Below are 18,434 nucleotides of genomic sequence, written 5' to 3' on the forward strand. Positions count from 1 at the left end.
CTTATCTTCCCATCTCAGTGGAAGAGATGTCTTTCTCCTGGTCCAAGTTGAATCCTTCGGCCTGTGCTGTAGACTTCATCCTCAAAGCCTTCAAGCACACACCAGTAAATTATAGTTGCGATAAGTGCTACAAAAGTGAGGTTAACTTGAGTGTAACTGAATTTATTTGAAGAGATTAGGGAAGACTTCCATGAGGGAATGGCAATTTAATTGAGATCTGAAAAAAAAGAAGAGCTGAACTATAAAGAGAGGTGAATAAAGAGAAATCCAGGCAGAAGGAACAGCATGTGCAAAGACCCTAACGTCGGACTGAGCATTTTGTGTTCAGTGAACTGAAAGAAGGCCAGTGTGGCTGAAGTAGAGAGGAGGAAGTGTGATAATAAGACAGGGTTGGACAAACTGAGGCTTTGCATAGCCTTATAGGCCATGCCAAAGATACTGATGTTTATCTTTGGAGCAGCAGGAAGCCACTGAAGTTTTTTAAATACAGAATGATATGATCGTATTAGCTACAGTATGGAAAAAAGTAGGAGTAGATGTAAATAGACCAGTTGGGAGGCTATCGCAGTAGTTAAGGGGAGGAATGATGGCTCTTTGTACTATGGGATGACATTGGAAATGGAAAGAAGTGGGCATATCTTATGGCTGTTGTAGGAAATGAAATTGACAGAATTTGGCAAATGAAGAGTGAAGAAGATGGAGGTATCAAAGATGACACGTGTTTCTGGCTTGCATAACTGAGTATAAGGTGGTAGCATTCACTGAAAAAACCTTGTTTGAGGGAAAGATCATAAATTCTCTTTTTAATAAGTTATGGGTGTGTTTAAGATGTCTAAGTAGTAATGTCAAATAGGCAGTTGGATATGGAGGGCTACTGATAGAAGTTTGGTGTAATTGAAGTTATTTTTGAAAACAAGAAAGGATGCCATTACCACACCAAAAATACTGAGGAATTCTTAAAAACAGATGAGATCCAGCTGATGAATAAACGAAGAGCAGAGAAAAACTACTGCAGAGGTAAGAATAGCTCTGGAGATGCACTTAACTCAAAACACTTGGTCAATAAATGCAAAACACTGTAATAAATGGGACCCTGAAGGAGTTGTCAGGGTGGTGGATTAAGCACTACATTCTGGCACTGTATGACCTGTCACCCTTCTCATCCCCTTCTTACACTGGAAACACTGGCAGCTCCCAGTGCCTGCTGCCAGGTCAAAACCCTAGGAATTACTGCCAAGCAAAGTGAACTAAGTCTTCACTTTGGCTCCTTAGGGTCAATGTTGGAACTGGAGTGAGAAGCAGAAGGGAGTCTGAAGTAACTCCAGATTGCCACACAGAGAGCAGAGGGGCAAAAAAGTTAAAAATATAGATTATGCTTATGGTTGCTAAGCCCAGGAAGAAGATACATTATGGCTCTCTGAAGTGGGAATTCTGATATAAGAGACTTCCAATGTGGATACTAGCCAAATAGGGCAGTGTCCCCATGTAACCTACAATACCTGGAAAATACAGGAGGACATCCCCACCTAGACCGTAAGTTCCAAGAATGTCTCATCACTCTTCTAAAATCTCCAGAGGTAGGTTGTTGTTTCAGAATTTATACTCTGTGCCATACAAACAGATTCTCAAATAGAGATATGAACAATCAGAAACAGTCAAATCTTTGAAGAAAATCAGTGCCATGGAAGAGAGGCCACAAATGCAACAAACAAAAGAATTAACACCTGAGGGAAATGGTAGAAAACTTTAAATATCTCTTTAGAGACAAGAGGCCGTTGGATCCATTATATAACAGGCTGCTATAAAAAAAATTATAGTCCCTGGAAACTAAAAATATCATCAAATTTTAAAATAAGAAATTAACCTAATATTGAGATGTATTCAGCTGAAAATTAAATTAGCTAGCTAGAAAATAGAATAGAGGAATTTTCTTAAACTATAGTGCAAAAGAGCATGGGAGGTTCTCAACAAATGCTTTTCCCTCCTTCTTCTTCTTGCCTCTTTGCCTGGTTAACTTCTGCTAGTTCTTCAAAAATAGATTCAGGTGCTATCTCTACTGGGAAGCCTCTCCTGACTGCTCTTCTCTCTTTCTAGATGAGTTGTTCTATCCTGGTAATTCTATGGCACTGTCATAGGACTCAAAACAGCAGTATAATTGTTTTTGTTCCTCTAGGCCCTAAAGCTATTGAAAATAAGCAGTATCTTTTATCTTCCTATTCCATTCTTGGGACATAAAATAGTTTGAAATGCTTGTTGAATGAGTTTTCTACTCTATTTAGAGGAAATAAACAATTTTACCATAATCAGTATTTTTTAAAATTGTAGTTTAAATATATGATAAATGTCCTTGGTTACTAGCTTTATCAAATTGATGTGTGAAAGGTATGAGGAATTAAAAAATAGACTGTCTCTAATTAACAAACTGGTTGTATTCTGAGTTCATTTGTTGATTGATATTTGAAACCTAGAGTACTTTATACTATAATAAAATATAAATGGTTAGGTTTTGAGCAGCCCACAGAATTCTATTTAACATATAATTACTTGTTTTAATTCTGTCTTGGAATCTAGTAATTTTGCAACATGATGAAAATTAACTCAGGATTTCATATTTAATATGGAGGATTGAACATATGTTTACTTCTCCCTTCTGAAACGTCACTAAAATACCAATAAAGGCATTAAAAAAGGCATGAATCCACAACATAGAGAAAAAGAGACCTCAGCTGACAAGAAATAATCAGCAAAAGTTTGGAATCTGGAATGTAGATGAATAAATTATAATACGCCTAACAGACAAAAAAAAAAAAGCTGAAACCTAGATACCTAGAACAAACCAAGAAGCAAACTGAGGCAAGCTGAAGTTTCAGAAATTAGAGGAATCACATACTCCTGAAGGAATAGATAGAGTTAATGTTGAAAATAGGATTTTTGGAAATCCTTAAAAGTAGCAATTAGATGGGCTTCCCTGGTGGCACAGTGGTTGAGAGTCTGCCTGCCGATGCAGGGGACACAGGTTCGTGCCCCGGTCCGGGAAGATCCCACGTGCCGCGGAGCGGCTGGGCCCGTGAGCCATGGCCGCTGAGCCTGCGTGTCTGGAGCCTGTGCTCCGCAACGGGAGAGGCCACAACAGTGAGAGGCCCGCGTACCACACACACACACAAAAAAGTAGCAATTAGATGCTGTGATCCCTTCCCCAACACTGTGTAGCCAGGCAGCTACTCTTTTTCCCACCATGGCAGTCCAGAGACATTGAAGCAAAGGATCTGGACACAGGGATGGTTCAGTACTGCTGAGGGCAGGGGTGCTGTATTGAAAACTAGCAGTGCGAGGTGATGGGAGGAGGAGGGAAGGGAATTAACTAAAGTCTGTTTACTTACCCCAGACTCCTTACCCCACTCAGGAAAATACACCCCAGTTAAGGGACTGGAGGATTCCTCTTTTGGAAAAGACCTATTTCTGGCAGTAATGACCTGGTCCCTGTCCAAATACCCTTCAGTAAAGCCCACTACTTCCTAAACCCCACTTATGAATCCAGAGTTTCCAACTGCTATTTAGTTGCCTCATTCTTTTTTTAAAAAAAATGTTTATTTATTTATTTATTTTTGGCTGCACTGGGTCTTCGTTGCTGCGCACGGGCTTTCCCTAGTTGGTGGCGAGCAGGGGCTACTCTTCATTGCGGTGCGCGAGCTTCTCATTGCGGTAGCTTCTCATTGTGGAGCACTGGCTCTAGGTGTGTGGGCTTCAGTAGTTGTGGCATGCAGGCTCAGTAGTTGTGGCTCATAGGCTGTAGAGCGCAGGCTCAGTAGTTGTGGCTCACAGGCTTAATTACTATGCGGCATGCGGGACCTTCCCAGACCAGGGCTCAAACCCACGTCCCCTGTATTGACAGGCGGATTCTTAACCACTGTGCCACCAGGGGAGTCCTAGTGCCTCATTCTTAAACATTCAAGAATTACCAGGCATTTAAAGAAAATACTTAAAATAAAAGTTAGATACCAAATAAAAAGAAACCTGAAAGACAGAGACAATGCAAAGAAAAAAACTTCTAAGCCATATTTTCATTATTATCCTCAGGATGATGAAAATGTGTGTCCATGAAACAAGTGCAGGCTACTATAAAAAGGAGCATTCAGAGAACAAAAAGAATTATTAAAAAATAGTAACATAGAATTAGGAAAACATTCTATGAAGGATTGGGTAATGAATTTAAGGAAATATTCCAAAAGTTGAACAGACATAAAGAGAAGATAAAAGATAGAAATAGTGGTGACCCAACTCTATGAGTATACTAGAAAACCACCGAATTGTATACTTTAAAAGATTGGGATTTATGGAATATGAATTGTATTTCAATAAAGCTGCTATTTTAAAAAGAAAAATAATTATAAGCTGAGTCTAGGCATTCTAACATCTGAAAAATAGTAGTTCCAGATATTATAAAATAAACAGAAAGGGAATTATTAAACACATAAAACTGGAAATTTTTCTAAAATTAAAAATGGTTATGAGTGTACATATTGAAAGAGCGCACCAACTGCCCATCACAATGAATGAAAAAGACCCACACCAAGGCACAACGTTATGTAATACAAAAATCCTCAGGATAAAGAGAGAAGTCCTTCAGTTTTCCAGAGACAGAATAGATTCCCACCCAAAATTTGTTTCCAATTTCAAGGTTAATGATGCCATTCACATACCAGGAGGGTATGGAAAGGTTTATTACTGATATAATGAAGCCTTCTAGAGAGGAGGGTGTCTCCTGAGCAGGACTGAAAATGGCTTGAGAGAGCAGGACTGAAAATGGCTTGAGAGAGCAGGGAAAGGAGACTGTGTTGGGGTTTTTAGGTGGTTAGAGGGTGGGGCTGGGGTGAGGTTTTAACTTGCTGGCGTTGCCAGAAGATGGAGCACCAGGGCTTATCAGCTTGTACCGATGTGGGGCAGAAGGGGAACATGGAGCAGTGAGGTTTAAATCTGTCAAACACTAAAAAATGCAATCAGTTTTTAAAATATACTGGTCTAGAATTCTGTACTCAGCTAAACAATCACTCAAGGGTGAAGATAGTATAAAGAAATTTTTTAAACAGGTCTTCCATGCACCTTTTCTCAGGAAATGAAGAAGATACTCCAGCAAAACCAGAAAGTAAATCAATAAAGAATAAATCATGAGATCCAGAAGTCAGAGGCTCTAATACATAAAATATGTGAAAGAATTTCTTAGGATCATGGTAAAGGGAAATCCCGGGAAGACATGTGTGCAGCATGTCTAGAGGATAACCAGTCCAAATTTGAGCAAGTATATTGAGATCTCCAGTAGCAATATTTTTTTAAAAAAGAGAAAAACAAAAAGAAGGAAAGAAAGAGGAGGAGAGAGCGAGAGGCAGGGAAGGAGGAAGGAAGGAAAGAAAAGAAAAGAAAAAGAAAAGAACTGATAGATAACGTGGCATTTAAAAAAAATTTTTGAGAGGAAATTTACACTTTTGCAAAAAGTTGGGATGAAATGGGTGGTTAGAAAACTAATTAAAAATTAGGTTATCAATAACTCAAAGGAAAAACAAAAACTTGTAGCAAAAAGACGATATAAATAATATAGCTCATAGTACATGGCTCAGCTCTAAATATATTTAAGCAGTCATAATGATAGAATCATTGAATACATTTAATTTAAAAATATAAAGGAAGATATTAAAAGAAACAATAGAGTTAATAGGGTTGAAAACAGTTGTTTCATTATGGGGGTTATGAAACAAGAGGTTTTTGATAAAAGCCTTGTAGAACTATTTGACTTTTTTAAATGTATGGTATAATTTGATATACATGTAATTCTAAGTGCATTTACATTTCTAACTTGTGACACCAGAAACAACCTTCTACTGTTATAATCAGGAACATTTGTTTATTCTTTTCTCTACCAAGCTACCTAGATGGTGAGTACAGGGCTTTCCTAATTTCCAAGGCTGGCTTGAGTTCTGGGGTTTGGTGGAAGGGTTAGCTCTCCTGAGAGTGGTATTCATGGAATTTTGAGAGGTGGAAGGCACAAGAGATGTAGCAACATGTCAGTGAGAAGGATGAAGACAGAGTGAGAAAAGTAAAAAGTAGCAAGGACAGGGAAGGACACTCTAGGGCAGCTGAAGTAGGGGAAGCAAAAGATACTTAGAGGCATAATTTACCTCTGACATCTGAGGAGGTGAAGGATGGTAGCTTGAGTCAGTCAATTTAAGTGTTGCACTGGTGGCTGGAGGAGGTGGCCAGGTAGGAAACAATTGTCAACTTTAAGGAGGGGGTTGGAGTGGAAGAGAAGGGTGTGGTGAGGTCAAAATGGGAAGGATAAAGAGTTAGTTGTATCAGGTAGGTAATGGATGAGCAGAGATAGGTATAGATAGGGCAGGGCAGAAGATAATGGGTTTTCAGAGTAATGCTCTCCTTTCATCCCTTACCCCACACCCCTCCAGTTTCTATTAGTGTTGACCTCTGTTTTATCATGTTAGAAGTGTTTGATAAATGCTGACTGACTATAGCAGAGTATATTTTCCCTTTCCTTACTAAATCTTCTGGTTCTTCAAATAAATACTAAGTTCTATCCCTGTCATTTATTAGAAAAGTTTTCATTCTAGGCTACTCTCACAGGGATAACTTTAAGACCTCTGATTCTGGGAGATTTTCTGTTCAGATATTTACCCCAATTTCCTACTGAGATGTTTGTTTTCTTACTACTGAGTTTTCGGAGTTCTTTATATTTTGGATTCCAGTCCATTTACAAATGTTTTCTCTTAATCTATGGCTTGTCTTCTCACCTTGACCATCTCTTTCAAATAAAAGGTTTAAAATTTGATGAAGTCCAGTTTATCACTGCTGTTGTTTTATGAATCATCCTTTTAGTGTTATATCAAAGAAATCTTTGCCTAACTCAGTGTCATGAAGATTTTCTCCTCTGTTTTTTTCTAAAAGTTTTGTAGTTTTAGGATTTGCATTTAGAATCGTGATGCATTTAGAGTTAATTTTTTATATGATGGAAGGTATGAATGCAAGTTGTTTTGTTTTGCTTTTGCATATGGATATCCAGTTCCAACATAATTTGTTTAAAAGAATATCCTTTCTCCACTGAATTGCCTTTGCATCTTGGTCAAAAATCAGTTACTCTTATATGTGTGAGTCTATTTCTGGGCTCTCTGTTCAATTCCTTTGATCTGTGTTCCTTTGAGTCTATGTTTATGCTCATTGTTTTTTATGGAATAACTAGAATCACCGTTTCTTCTTCTCAGCTAGTTAGCTTACAGTTATTGGGTTACTTATATATAAAACTTGCATTTAAAAAATTAGGTATAGGGCTTCCCTGGTGGCGCAGTGGTTGAGAGTCCACCTGCCGATGCAGGGGACACGGGTTCGTGCCCCGGTCCGGGAAGATCCCATATGCCACGGAGCGGCTGGGCCCATGAGCCATGGCTGTTGAGGCTGCGCATCCGGAGCCTGTTGCTCCGCAACGGGAGAGGCCACAACAGTGAGAGGCCCGCGTACCGCAAAAAAAAAAAAAAAAAAAAAATTAAGTATACATTTTATTTATTTATATTTTTTTTTTATTGAAGTATAGTTGATAAAACTTGCATTTTTGAGCCAGGAATTATAACTGAACCAAAGTAGGGAAGGAATAAATTATAAAACTTTGAAAAACAATGGAAAAGATTTATAGTGCATTTTCTCCATATCAAAAACAGAATTATTTTCTCAGATTGAAGTACAATTTAAGATTGTGTACAATAGTATGCCTTTTCAGTTGTATGTGTAATTTTACATTATTAGTATATAACTGCATGTACATTTCTACAACTTTGAATTCTTAGGATTTTGAATCTGTTTACTATTGAAACATTTTACCCTTTTTGTTTGTTTATTCTACAGGACTAAGTTTACAGCATGATATTTCTAGCTCTCTTCTAAGTTACTCAATCACAGACTCTTATACAGAACACAAGACTTCTGAAGAGAGTTTAAGTAGCTTCCCATCGCCCGAACTCTTCAGAGGATCAGATTATTTAGGTGAGAAAATAATTTCAACCTTAAGTTGCTCTACTATAGAAATTGCTCCTTTGTCCACAAATCCTGCAATGAATAATGTTCCTTTTGAGGAGGTATACTTCTTTTCCACCAAAACCTTCTTCTGCCCACTATCTATTGTGTTCCATTCTCAGTCACATAGGACTATAGATCAAAAGCCCTCAGATCAGGGAAGGATGAAAAGATTAGCATTTATATGTAATACATATCCAGTTAGTAAACAGTTTTGCACATAACATATGTATACTTGTTCTCTTGAACGATGGGCTATCTTTTACTTCCTATACTTCTCTTACTTTTCAATAACTAAAAGCTTGACTAGACCATCTCCCTGTCTGAATTTTTTCTACAAATTAACAGTTATTTACATTTAGTATATGTATAATTAAGAGCCTTTGGTTAATGATGCAGATTGAACACATGCCTTCCTCCACAACTTTGCGCAATGGCTTTTTTAAAAAGACATAAGCACATAAGAGTAAAGAGAATGGGGAAGAATAAAGCATAAAGTTTGGAAAGCTAGAGAGCAAATGGTCTGATAAAGCAGAATTGAAAAAACTGAGTCCTAAATCAACAATGAGAATACCCCAGAAACAAGTTAGTTTGTACAATACCATAGTATCCCAGAAAAGTTTTCAATGTGGCTTGTAAAATACTTGTAAAAAGCTGTGTCCGAAACACAAAAGATGTGGTGACTTCTCCTTTCCTACTCAAATGGAGTCTGGAGATTTATTCTTTGGGGTGTTTTGAAACAGAGGGACTCTGGACTGGAGGATACTAGGTACTGTTAATAGCAGGGATAGCATGGTATTTTGAAATGTTAGTCCCAATTACTCATTCCCCTGTAGTAGTATTATATAGCCATACCCTTGTCATAGCCTCATAGTGGATGAAGTGTACTTTCTCACTCTTTTGCTTTGGTGTTGACCATATGACTTACTTTGGGCAATAGGATATCAGTGAGTGATACATAAACAAACTTTTGATATGTGCATACATGATTGGGCTTGTCCTCTTATCCTTTTGCCATCGTGAGACGAATACAGATCTTCTTCCACTTATGATGGAAAAAACTGTAAGTTGAACTATTATAAGTCAGGGACCACATGTATATCCTAATTAGCTTTTACCTCTCCTGTGGGACTCCAGAATAAGAGATACAGAGCAGGATAGCCCCAGGCAGACTGCAGACTTCAGAGAGCTGCTCCAGCTGATCACCAGACCCATATAATCTAAAGCAGAGCTGCTTGAGCCAAACAGTAGACATGAGTATAAGAAATAAATGCTTTCATTTTATGCTACGGGCATTTCAGTGTTATTTATTATACAGAAAAAACCAACTGCTTCAGATACTGTAGTGAATGCAGAAAGGGGGAATTAAATGCAAGTGTACATTCCAAATTGTGGTACTTGCTCACCCAGTGCCTATTCTCATCCTAACCCAACAGCTCATTACTCTGTTCAGCTTCCAGAATGCTAGCACCCAGAATTGAAACTTTCAGGCAAGAGAATGGAAGGTTTTTTCCTGAGAAATCTGAGCAACCCTAAAGAAAGTATCTAAAGATACTGGCCTCAGTAGTCCTTCAATGAAACTGACAAGAACCCTACAGTGAAGCTGCCTATGTGACAAGCCCCAACTAAGCCATAGAGATCCCACTTAGCCATTTAGGGCCCCCAGAGAACCAAGGACTACTAGACTTCTGAGAAAACCCTCTAACATAAAACATAGAGATCAGAACAAAGCAAAATATGGTAGTGAGTCAGTAAGGTGTTGGAATAGGAAACCCTAGACCTGCCTTCCCCCAGGGACACACCAATTCAACAACAATACATGGACTAATTCCCTTTGTGAGAAATCTAAAAACTAGTTGAGGGGCCCCTGCACCCCAGGCAAGCTTGAGACCAGTCACATCAGAGGCAGTAGGAAGGACTTCCCTGGTGGCATAGTAGTTAAGAATCCACTTGCCAATGCAGGGGACATGGGTTCGATCCCTGATCCGGGAAGATCCCACGTGCCGCGGAGCAACCAAGCCCTTGTGCCACAAGTACTGAGCCTGTGCTCTAGAGCCTGCAAGCCACAACTACTGAAGCCCGCACACCTAGAACCCATGCTCAGCAACAAGAGAAGCCACCACAATGAGAAGCCCGTGCACCACAACAAAGAAGAGTAACCCCCACTTGACGCAACTAGAGAAAGCCCGCACGCAGCAACAAAGACCCAACGCAGCCCCCGCCACACCCAGAGAAGCCAGTAGGAAAATTCAAGACACCCTTTCACCATAATTCACACCCCCAGCACAGGTTGGCAGGAAACCTTCAGCTTCCAGCTTCTCCCTAGGGAGGGAGGGAAAGGACTGAAGCATGTGTCAAAAGTTCTCAATTTTCTGGGAGTGGTCAAAGAATTGCCTACTGTCTTATCTGCCTCAGAGGGCTGATGGGACCTGACATACTCTAGAAGTCTGATGGGTGCTGAAACAAAGATAGTATTTTGTCCTAGCATAAAAACATTCACTAGATCCCAGCTTCTCTCTGGAGCAGGAAAGAGTTGGACTGTGTCCAACATTCCAACATTTCCAGGGGCTGCTCAAAGGAATAGTTTTTGTCTCATCTGTCTTGGAACACTGATGGGACTTGGTGTATTCTAGATTCCTCATGGGCACTAAGAACAAAGACTATGGTTTGAACTGGCAAGAAGGTTTGAGAGGATCCCAGAATCTCTGGTTGGGAAGATTGGTGAAGGTCTTCTGTACGACACCTATCTGTGAAGACTGGGAGAGGTGGCTGTTTCTTCTAATGTGCAGATACCAACACAAATCATTAAAGAAAAAGAAACAGGGAAACATGGTCCAAAAAATGGGAATAAGATAAAGCTCCAGAAACTGACCCTAATTAAATGGAAATATGTGAACTACCTGACAGAGAATTCAAAATAATTGTCATAAAGATGTTCAACAAATGTTCATAAAGAGCTCAGGAGAACAATGCACAGAGAAAGTGAGAATTTTAAGAAAGAGATAGGGAAAAAAGTTAACCAAAAAGAAATCTTAGAGCTGAGAAAAACAGTAAATGAATTTTAAAAACCCAGTAAAAGAGATTGGACTAGATCAAGCAGAAGAAAGAATCGGCAAACTCAAAGATAAGTCATTTGAAATTATCCAATCAGAGGAGTAAAAAGGAAAAAGAATATAAAAGAATGAAGAAAGTTTGAGATTTCTGTTAAGAAAACAGATCAGTATATGGATTGTGGGAGTCCCATAGGGAAAAGGGAGGTAGGAAGGGAGGGAAAGAGAAAGGGCCAGAAGGCTTTTTCACAGAAATGGTGGCTGAAAACTTCCTAAGTCTGGGGAAGGAAATCTACATCCAGACCTAGGAACCCCAACAAACCTCAAATAAGATGAACCAAAGAAATTCACATGGGTGCACATAATCAAATTGTCAAAAGTCAAAGACAAAAAGAGAATTTTGAAAGCAGCAACTAAAAAAGTGACTTGATATGTACAAGGGGACCCCATTAGACTATCAGCGGATTTCTCAGGAGAAACCTTGCAGGCAAGAAGGGAGTGGAATTTTATAGACAAAGTGCTGAAAGAAAAAAACTGTCAACCAACAATGCTCTAACCAGCAAAGCTGTCCTTAAGAAATGAAGAGAAGATAAGGAATTTTCCAGACAAACAAAAGCTGAAGGAGTTAATCATCACTAGACCTGCCTTACAAGAAATGCTAGAGGGAGTTTTTCAAGTTGAAACAAAGGACTCTAAAACAGCAACATAAAAGCATATGAAAGTATAAAACTCACTGGTAAGTATATAGACAAATATACTAATACTATAACAGTGACATATAAATCACTTAATTCTAGTATAAAAGTTAAATGACAAAAGTATTAAATATGACTATAAAAATATGTTAATGGATACACCATATAAAAGGATGTAAATTGTAACATCAGTATTGCAAAGTGTGTTTGAGGGGTGAAGTAAAAGTGTAGAGTTTTTGTTAAATTGTTATCAGCTTAAAGTAGACCGTTTAAACTATGTTTTGTGTAAGCCCCATGGTAACCACACACACACAAAATATGTATAGAGGAGACACAAAAGAAAAATAAAAAGGAGTCAAAGCATATCAACATAAAAGAATCAGTGAAAGACAAAGGAACATGGCAAAAGAGGAAAGAGAGGCAAAAGAACTACAAAACAGAAAACAACAAAATTGTAATAGTCCTTCTCTATCAATAATTACTGTAACTATAAATGGATTAAACCCAATCAAAAGACAAAGAGTGGCTGAATAGATTGAAAAAAAATCCAGCCATATGCTGTCTACAAAAGACTCATTTTAGATTTAAGGACACACATGGACTGAAAATAAATGGGTGGGGAAAGATACTCCGTGCAAATGGTGACCAAAAGAGAGCAGGAGGGGCTATACTTATATCAGATAAAAATAGACTTTAAGTCAATAACTATTATAAGAGACAAAGAAGGATGTTATATAATTATATAAGGGTCAGTTCATCAGGAACACGTAACAATTATGAATAAATATTCACCCAACATCAGAACACCTAACATATGAGGCAAACACTGACAGAAATGAAGGTAGGAATAGGCATCAATACAATCACAGTAGGAGACTTCAGTACCCCACTTGTAATAATGGATAGAACATTTGGACAGAAAATCAACACTTAACTGATTTCAAAGTATCAATATATTGCAAAGCTACAGTAAATATAACATTATAGTACTGGCAATACAGACATGTAGACCAGTAGGACAGAATATAGGGCCCAAAACTAAATCCATAAATATATGGTCACCTGATCTTTCACAAGAGTGCCAAGAATACACAATGTGGGAGAAATAGTCTCTTCAACAAATGATGTTGGCAAAACTGGGTATCCAGATACAAAAGAATGAAATTGGACCCTTACCTTATATCATACAGAAAAGTCAACTCAAAATGTAGTAAGGACTTAAACGTGAGAACAGCAACTGTAAAACTCCTAGAAGAAAACATAGGGGAAAATCTTCATGGCAATTGGTCTTGGCAGTTATTTCTTTATGTGACACCAAAAGCACAGGGAACAAAAGCAAAATTAGACAAGTGAGCCTTGATAAAACTAAAAAGCTTCTGCACAGAAGAAGAAACAATCAACAGGGTGAAAAGGCAAACTATAAAAAGGGAGAAAATATTTGCAAACCACATATCTGATAAGGGATTAATATCCAAAATATATTGGAAACTCCCACAATTCAAAAGGAAAAAAAATCCAAATAACCTGATTAAAAAATGACAAAGAACTTGAATAGACATTTCCCCTAAAGAAGACATTCACATTGCCAACAGGTATATGAAAAGATCACTAACCATTAGGGAAACACAAATCAAGACCATAGTGAGATATCACCTCACAACTCTTAGGATGGTTATTATTTTAAAAAAAAAGAAGTGTTGGCAAGGATATGGAGAAATTGGACACCCTTCTACACTGTTGATGGGAATGTAACATAGTGAAGCTGCAATGGAACACCGTATGGCAGTTACTCAAAAAATTAGAAGTAGAACTACCATATATGATCCACCAATCCCACTTCTGAGTGTTTATTCAAACTAATTGCAGTCAGGACCTAGAAGGTATATTTGCACTCCCGTGTTCATTGCAGCCTTTTTCACAATAACCCAATGTGGAAACAACCTAAGTGACCATTAAGGGATGAATGGAGGAAGAAAATACGGTATATGCATACAATGGAATATTATTCAGCCTTAAAAAAGAAGGAATATCAGGATGTATATGTATAGCTGATTCACTTTGTTATAAAGCAGAAACTAACACACCATTGTAAAGCAATTATACTCCAGTAAAGATGTTAAAAAAAAAAAGAAGGATATCCTGCTATATGCAACACTATAGAAGAACTTTTAGGACACCATGGTAAGTGAAATAAGCCAGTCACAGGAAGAAAAATACTATATGATTCCACCTGTATGAGATATCTAAAGAAGTCAAATTCATAGAAGTAGAGAGTAGAATGTTGGTTGCCAGGGCCCTGGAAGAAAGGGCTGTGGGGAGTTGCTATTCAACAGGTATAATTTCAGTTATGCAAGATGAATAAGTTCTAGAAATCTGCACAGCACTGTGCCTACAGTTAACAATACTCTATTGCACTCTTACAAATTTGAGGGTATGTCTTATGTTAAGTGTTCCCACCATAATAAAATTAAATATAAGAGAAGAAACCAAGCAGAAATAGGAATACAAGGAAGATACTGGAAAAAAAAACCTTCACTGAGATAAAAAAAATGTATATTGTATCCATTGAATAGGAATAGGATGCTGTGGGAAAAAAAGGGGGGTGAATATTCAGAGAACAAATTAAATGCAGTAGCAGAATGGAAAACTCAATAGAAGGATTAGAAGATACGTTGAGGAGATTGCCCAGAAAAAAAAAAAGTCAGGAGGAAAACACAAAAAATGGAGAAAAAAGGTAAGTTAGAGAAGCAATATATGAAATCTAATATCAAATAATAGGAGTTCCAGAAAAAGATAATGAAATAAACAGAAGGAAGAAAATTATCAGAGATACAATTCCAGAACACTTTCTAGAGCTAAAGAATATGATTTCTGGGTTAAAAGGGCCATACTGTGCCTAGCACAATAGATGAAAAACACCAAGACAAAACATTATGAAATTTCAGAACATCTGAGGATGGAATAAACAGAATGGATTTATACAATTTGGTAGAGTTTAGGATTAAATAGATGAAAAATACAGAGAAAACTAAACAAACAAGACTTTTATTGACTCCAGGAAAAACAAAAGGTGGTCATGGTATATACCACAAGAGTAAAAATTAAGATTTTTATGGCAATTTATCATCATTATGTCTATATTGAATATTGGCCTAACTAAATATGTGATATAATAGTATGAGGACAATGGGAAAGAGGTGGGTAAAAGGAAATAGGAGTGTTAGGGGACTGCAGAAGCCCAAAGATTATTTAATATCCTGATGCCGTCAAGGCTTGTCTTTTTTTCTCTGTCTCACCCAAACTTTCTTCAACTACCATAGCTTGGTATGGGCTGGGGACCTAAGTTGAGGAGAAAAAGGTAATCTGCCACTTGTGTGCTGTTGTTCAAAATTTCTCCCTGCTTTTTTAGATTGGGAGTGTCCCATGTTGGAAGAAAACTTGCTATGTAAGAATTCCACTCTTTTGGACACCAGTAAAGCAGTACCGATACAGAAGGCACTACAGTTTTCAAACCTCTCTGCAGTTTTAGGTAAGTTTCACATTCTTTTTCCTCATATCACAAGAGGAAACCCTTGTCTATATTGGAAAAGCAAAGTACTTTTTCTTTTGAATGATTTCTAAGCTAAATTCATTGATTAGGATTACCTTTGGCTACACATCGTATCTGACTAATAGTAAGTAGCTTAAGTACATATGGGTTTACTTTCTTAAAACATTTATTTTGAATTTTAGACTTGAAGAAAAGTTGCAAAAGTAATACTAAGGGTTCCCATATACCTCCCATCCAGCTTTCTGAAATATTCTCTTATACAATCGTAATACAATGGTGATAATCAGGAAATTAACATTGGTATTAAACTGTTAACTAAACTACAGATCTTATTCACGTTTCACCAGTTTTTCCACTAACGTCTTTTCTTCTGTTTCAGGATCCTATCTAGGATCCTACATTGAATTAGATTATTTCTCCCTTAGTCTACTGAGATATGTGACAGATCCTCAGTGTTTGTCTTTCATAAGCTTGATACTTTTGAAGATTACTGATCAGTTATTTTGTAGAATGTCCCTCAGTTTGAATTTGTCTAGTGTTTTCTCATGATAGGAAAGAGATTATGCAATTTTTGATAAGAACACCACAGAAATGATGTATTAAGGAATTCTTAATGTCAGTACATATATCTTCTTATTGGTGATGTTAAACTTCACTTAATTAAGGTGTTATCTGCTGGTTTTCTCCACTGTAAAGTTACTAGTTTCCCTCTGTAGTTAATAAATACCTAGAAAAAGATAGTTTGAGACTCCGTAAGTCCTGTTTCTCCTCAAACTTTCATTAACTGATATTACCATTCATCAGAAGAACTTGATTGCCACAGTTCTTACTGTGGTGTTCATCTCATGGTGATTTTCTTTTTTTTTTTTTTTATCTTTATTGGAGTATAATTGCTTTACAATGGTGTGTTAGTTTCTGCTTTATAACAAAGTGAATCAGTTATACATATACATATGTTGCCATATCTCTTCCCTCTTATGTCTCCCTCCCTCACACCCTCCCTATCCCACCCCTCCACGCGGTCACAAAGCACCAAGCTGATCTCCCTGTGCTATGCGGCTGCTTCCCACTAGCTATCTACCTTACGTTTGGTAGTGTATATATGTCCATGCCTCTCTCTCACTTTGTCACAGCTTACCTTTCCCCCTCCCCATATCCTCAAGTCCATTCTCTAGTAGGTTTGTGTCTTTATTCCTGTCCTACCCCTAGTTTCTTCATGACATTTTTTTTTCTTAGATTCCATATATATGTGTTAGCATACGGTATTTGTCTTTCTCTTTCTGAGTTACTTCACTCTGTATGACACACTCTAGGTCCATCCAGCTCACTACAAATAACTCAATTTCCTTTCTTTTTATGGCTGAGTAATATTCCATTGTGTATATGTGCCACATCTTCTTTATCCATTCGTCCAATGATGGACACTTAGGTTGTTTCCATCTCCTGGGTATTGTAAATAGAGCTGCAATGAACATTTTGGTACATGACTCTTTTTGAATTATGGTTTTCTCAGAGTATATGCCCAGTAGTGGGATTGCTGGGTCATATGGTAGTTCTGTTTTTAGTTTTTAAGGAACCTCCATACTGTTCTCCATAGTGGCTGTATCAATTTACATTCCCACCAACAGTGCAAGAGGGTTCCCTTTTCTCCACACCCTCTCCAGCATTTATTGTTTCTAGATTTTTTGATGATGGCCATTCTGACTGGTGTGAGGTGATATCTCATTGTAGTTTTGATTTGCATTTCTCTAATGATTAATGATGTTGAGCATTCCTTCATGTGTTTGTTGGCAGTCTGTATATCTTCTTTGGAGAAATGTCTATTTAGGTCTTCTGCCCATTTTTGGATTGGGTTGTTTGTTTTTTTGATATTGAGCTGTGTGAGCTGCTTGTAAATTTTGGAGATTAATCCTTTGTCAGTTGCTTCATTTGCAAATATTTTCTCCCATTCTGAGGATTGTCTTTTGGTCTTGTTTATGGTTTCCTTTGCTGTGCAAAAACTTTGAAGTTTCATTAGGTCCCATTTGTTTATTTTTGGTTTTATTTCCATTTCTCTACAAGGTGGGTCAAAAAGGATCTTGCTGTGATTTATGTCATAGAGTGTTCTGCCTATGTTTTCCTCTAAGAGTTTGATAGTTTCTGGCCTTACATTTAGGTTTTTAATCCATTTTGAGCTTATTTTTGTGTATGGTGTTAGGGAGTGTTCTAATCTCATACTTTTACATGTACCTGTCCAGTTTTCCCAGCACCACTTATTAAAGAGGCAGTCCTTTCTCCACTGTACATTCCTGCCTCCTTTATCAAAGATAAGGTGACCATATGTGCTTGGTTTATCTCTGGGCTTTCTATCCTGTTCCATTGATCTATATTTCTGGTTTTGTACCAGTACCATACTGTCTTGATTACTGTAGCTTTGTAGTATAGTCTGAAGTCAGGGAGCCTGATTCCTCCAGCTCTGTTTTTCGTTCTCAAGATTGCTTTGGCTATTCGGGGTCTTTTGTGTTTCCATACAGGTTGTGAAATCTTTTGTTCTAGTTCTGTGAAGAATGCCAGTGGTAGTTTGATAGGGATTGCACTGAATCTGTAGATTGCTTTGGGTAGTATAGTCATTTTCACAGTGTTGATTCTTCCAATTCAAGAACATGGTATATCTCTCCATCTATTTGTATTATCTTTAATTTCTTTCATCAGTGTCTTATAATTTTCTGCATACAGGTCTTTTGTCTCCTTAGGTAGGTTTATTCCTAGGTATTTGATTCTTTTTGTTGCAATAGTAAATGGGAGTGTTTTCTTGATTTCACATTCAGATTTTTAATCATTAGTGTATAGGAATGCCACAGATTTCTGTGCATTAATTTTGTATCCTGCTACTTTACCAAATTCATTGATTAGCTCTAGTAGTTTTCTGGTAGCATCTTTAGGATTCTCTGTGTATAGTATCATGTCATCTGCAAACAGTGACAGCTTTACTTCTTCTTTTCTGATTTGGATTCCTTTATTTCCCTTTCTTCTCTGATTGCTGTGGCTAAAACTTCCAAAACTATGTTGAAAAAGAGTGGTGAGAGTGGGCACCCT

The 18,434-nt window shown here is 37.6% G+C and overlaps 1 protein-coding gene across 1 annotated transcript in view; it reads left to right on the forward strand.

Annotated features, from left to right (window-relative positions):
* The window catches only part of MEIKIN (meiotic kinetochore factor), a 78,670-nt gene that overhangs the window by 4,338 nt on the left and 55,898 nt on the right, over window positions 1-18,434 (forward strand). Inside the window, exons 4-5 of the mRNA XM_049707871.1 lie at window positions 7,897-8,034; window positions 15,219-15,338. Of these exons, the coding sequence (XP_049563828.1) occupies window positions 7,897-8,034; window positions 15,219-15,338 (258 nt within the window). The remainder of the gene's footprint in view (window positions 1-7,896; window positions 8,035-15,218; window positions 15,339-18,434) is intronic.

The sequence above is a fragment of the Orcinus orca genome, chromosome 3 (assembly GCF_937001465.1).
Source record: "Orcinus orca chromosome 3, mOrcOrc1.1, whole genome shotgun sequence".
In the NCBI taxonomy this organism is placed as follows: domain Eukaryota; kingdom Metazoa; phylum Chordata; class Mammalia; order Artiodactyla; family Delphinidae; genus Orcinus; species Orcinus orca.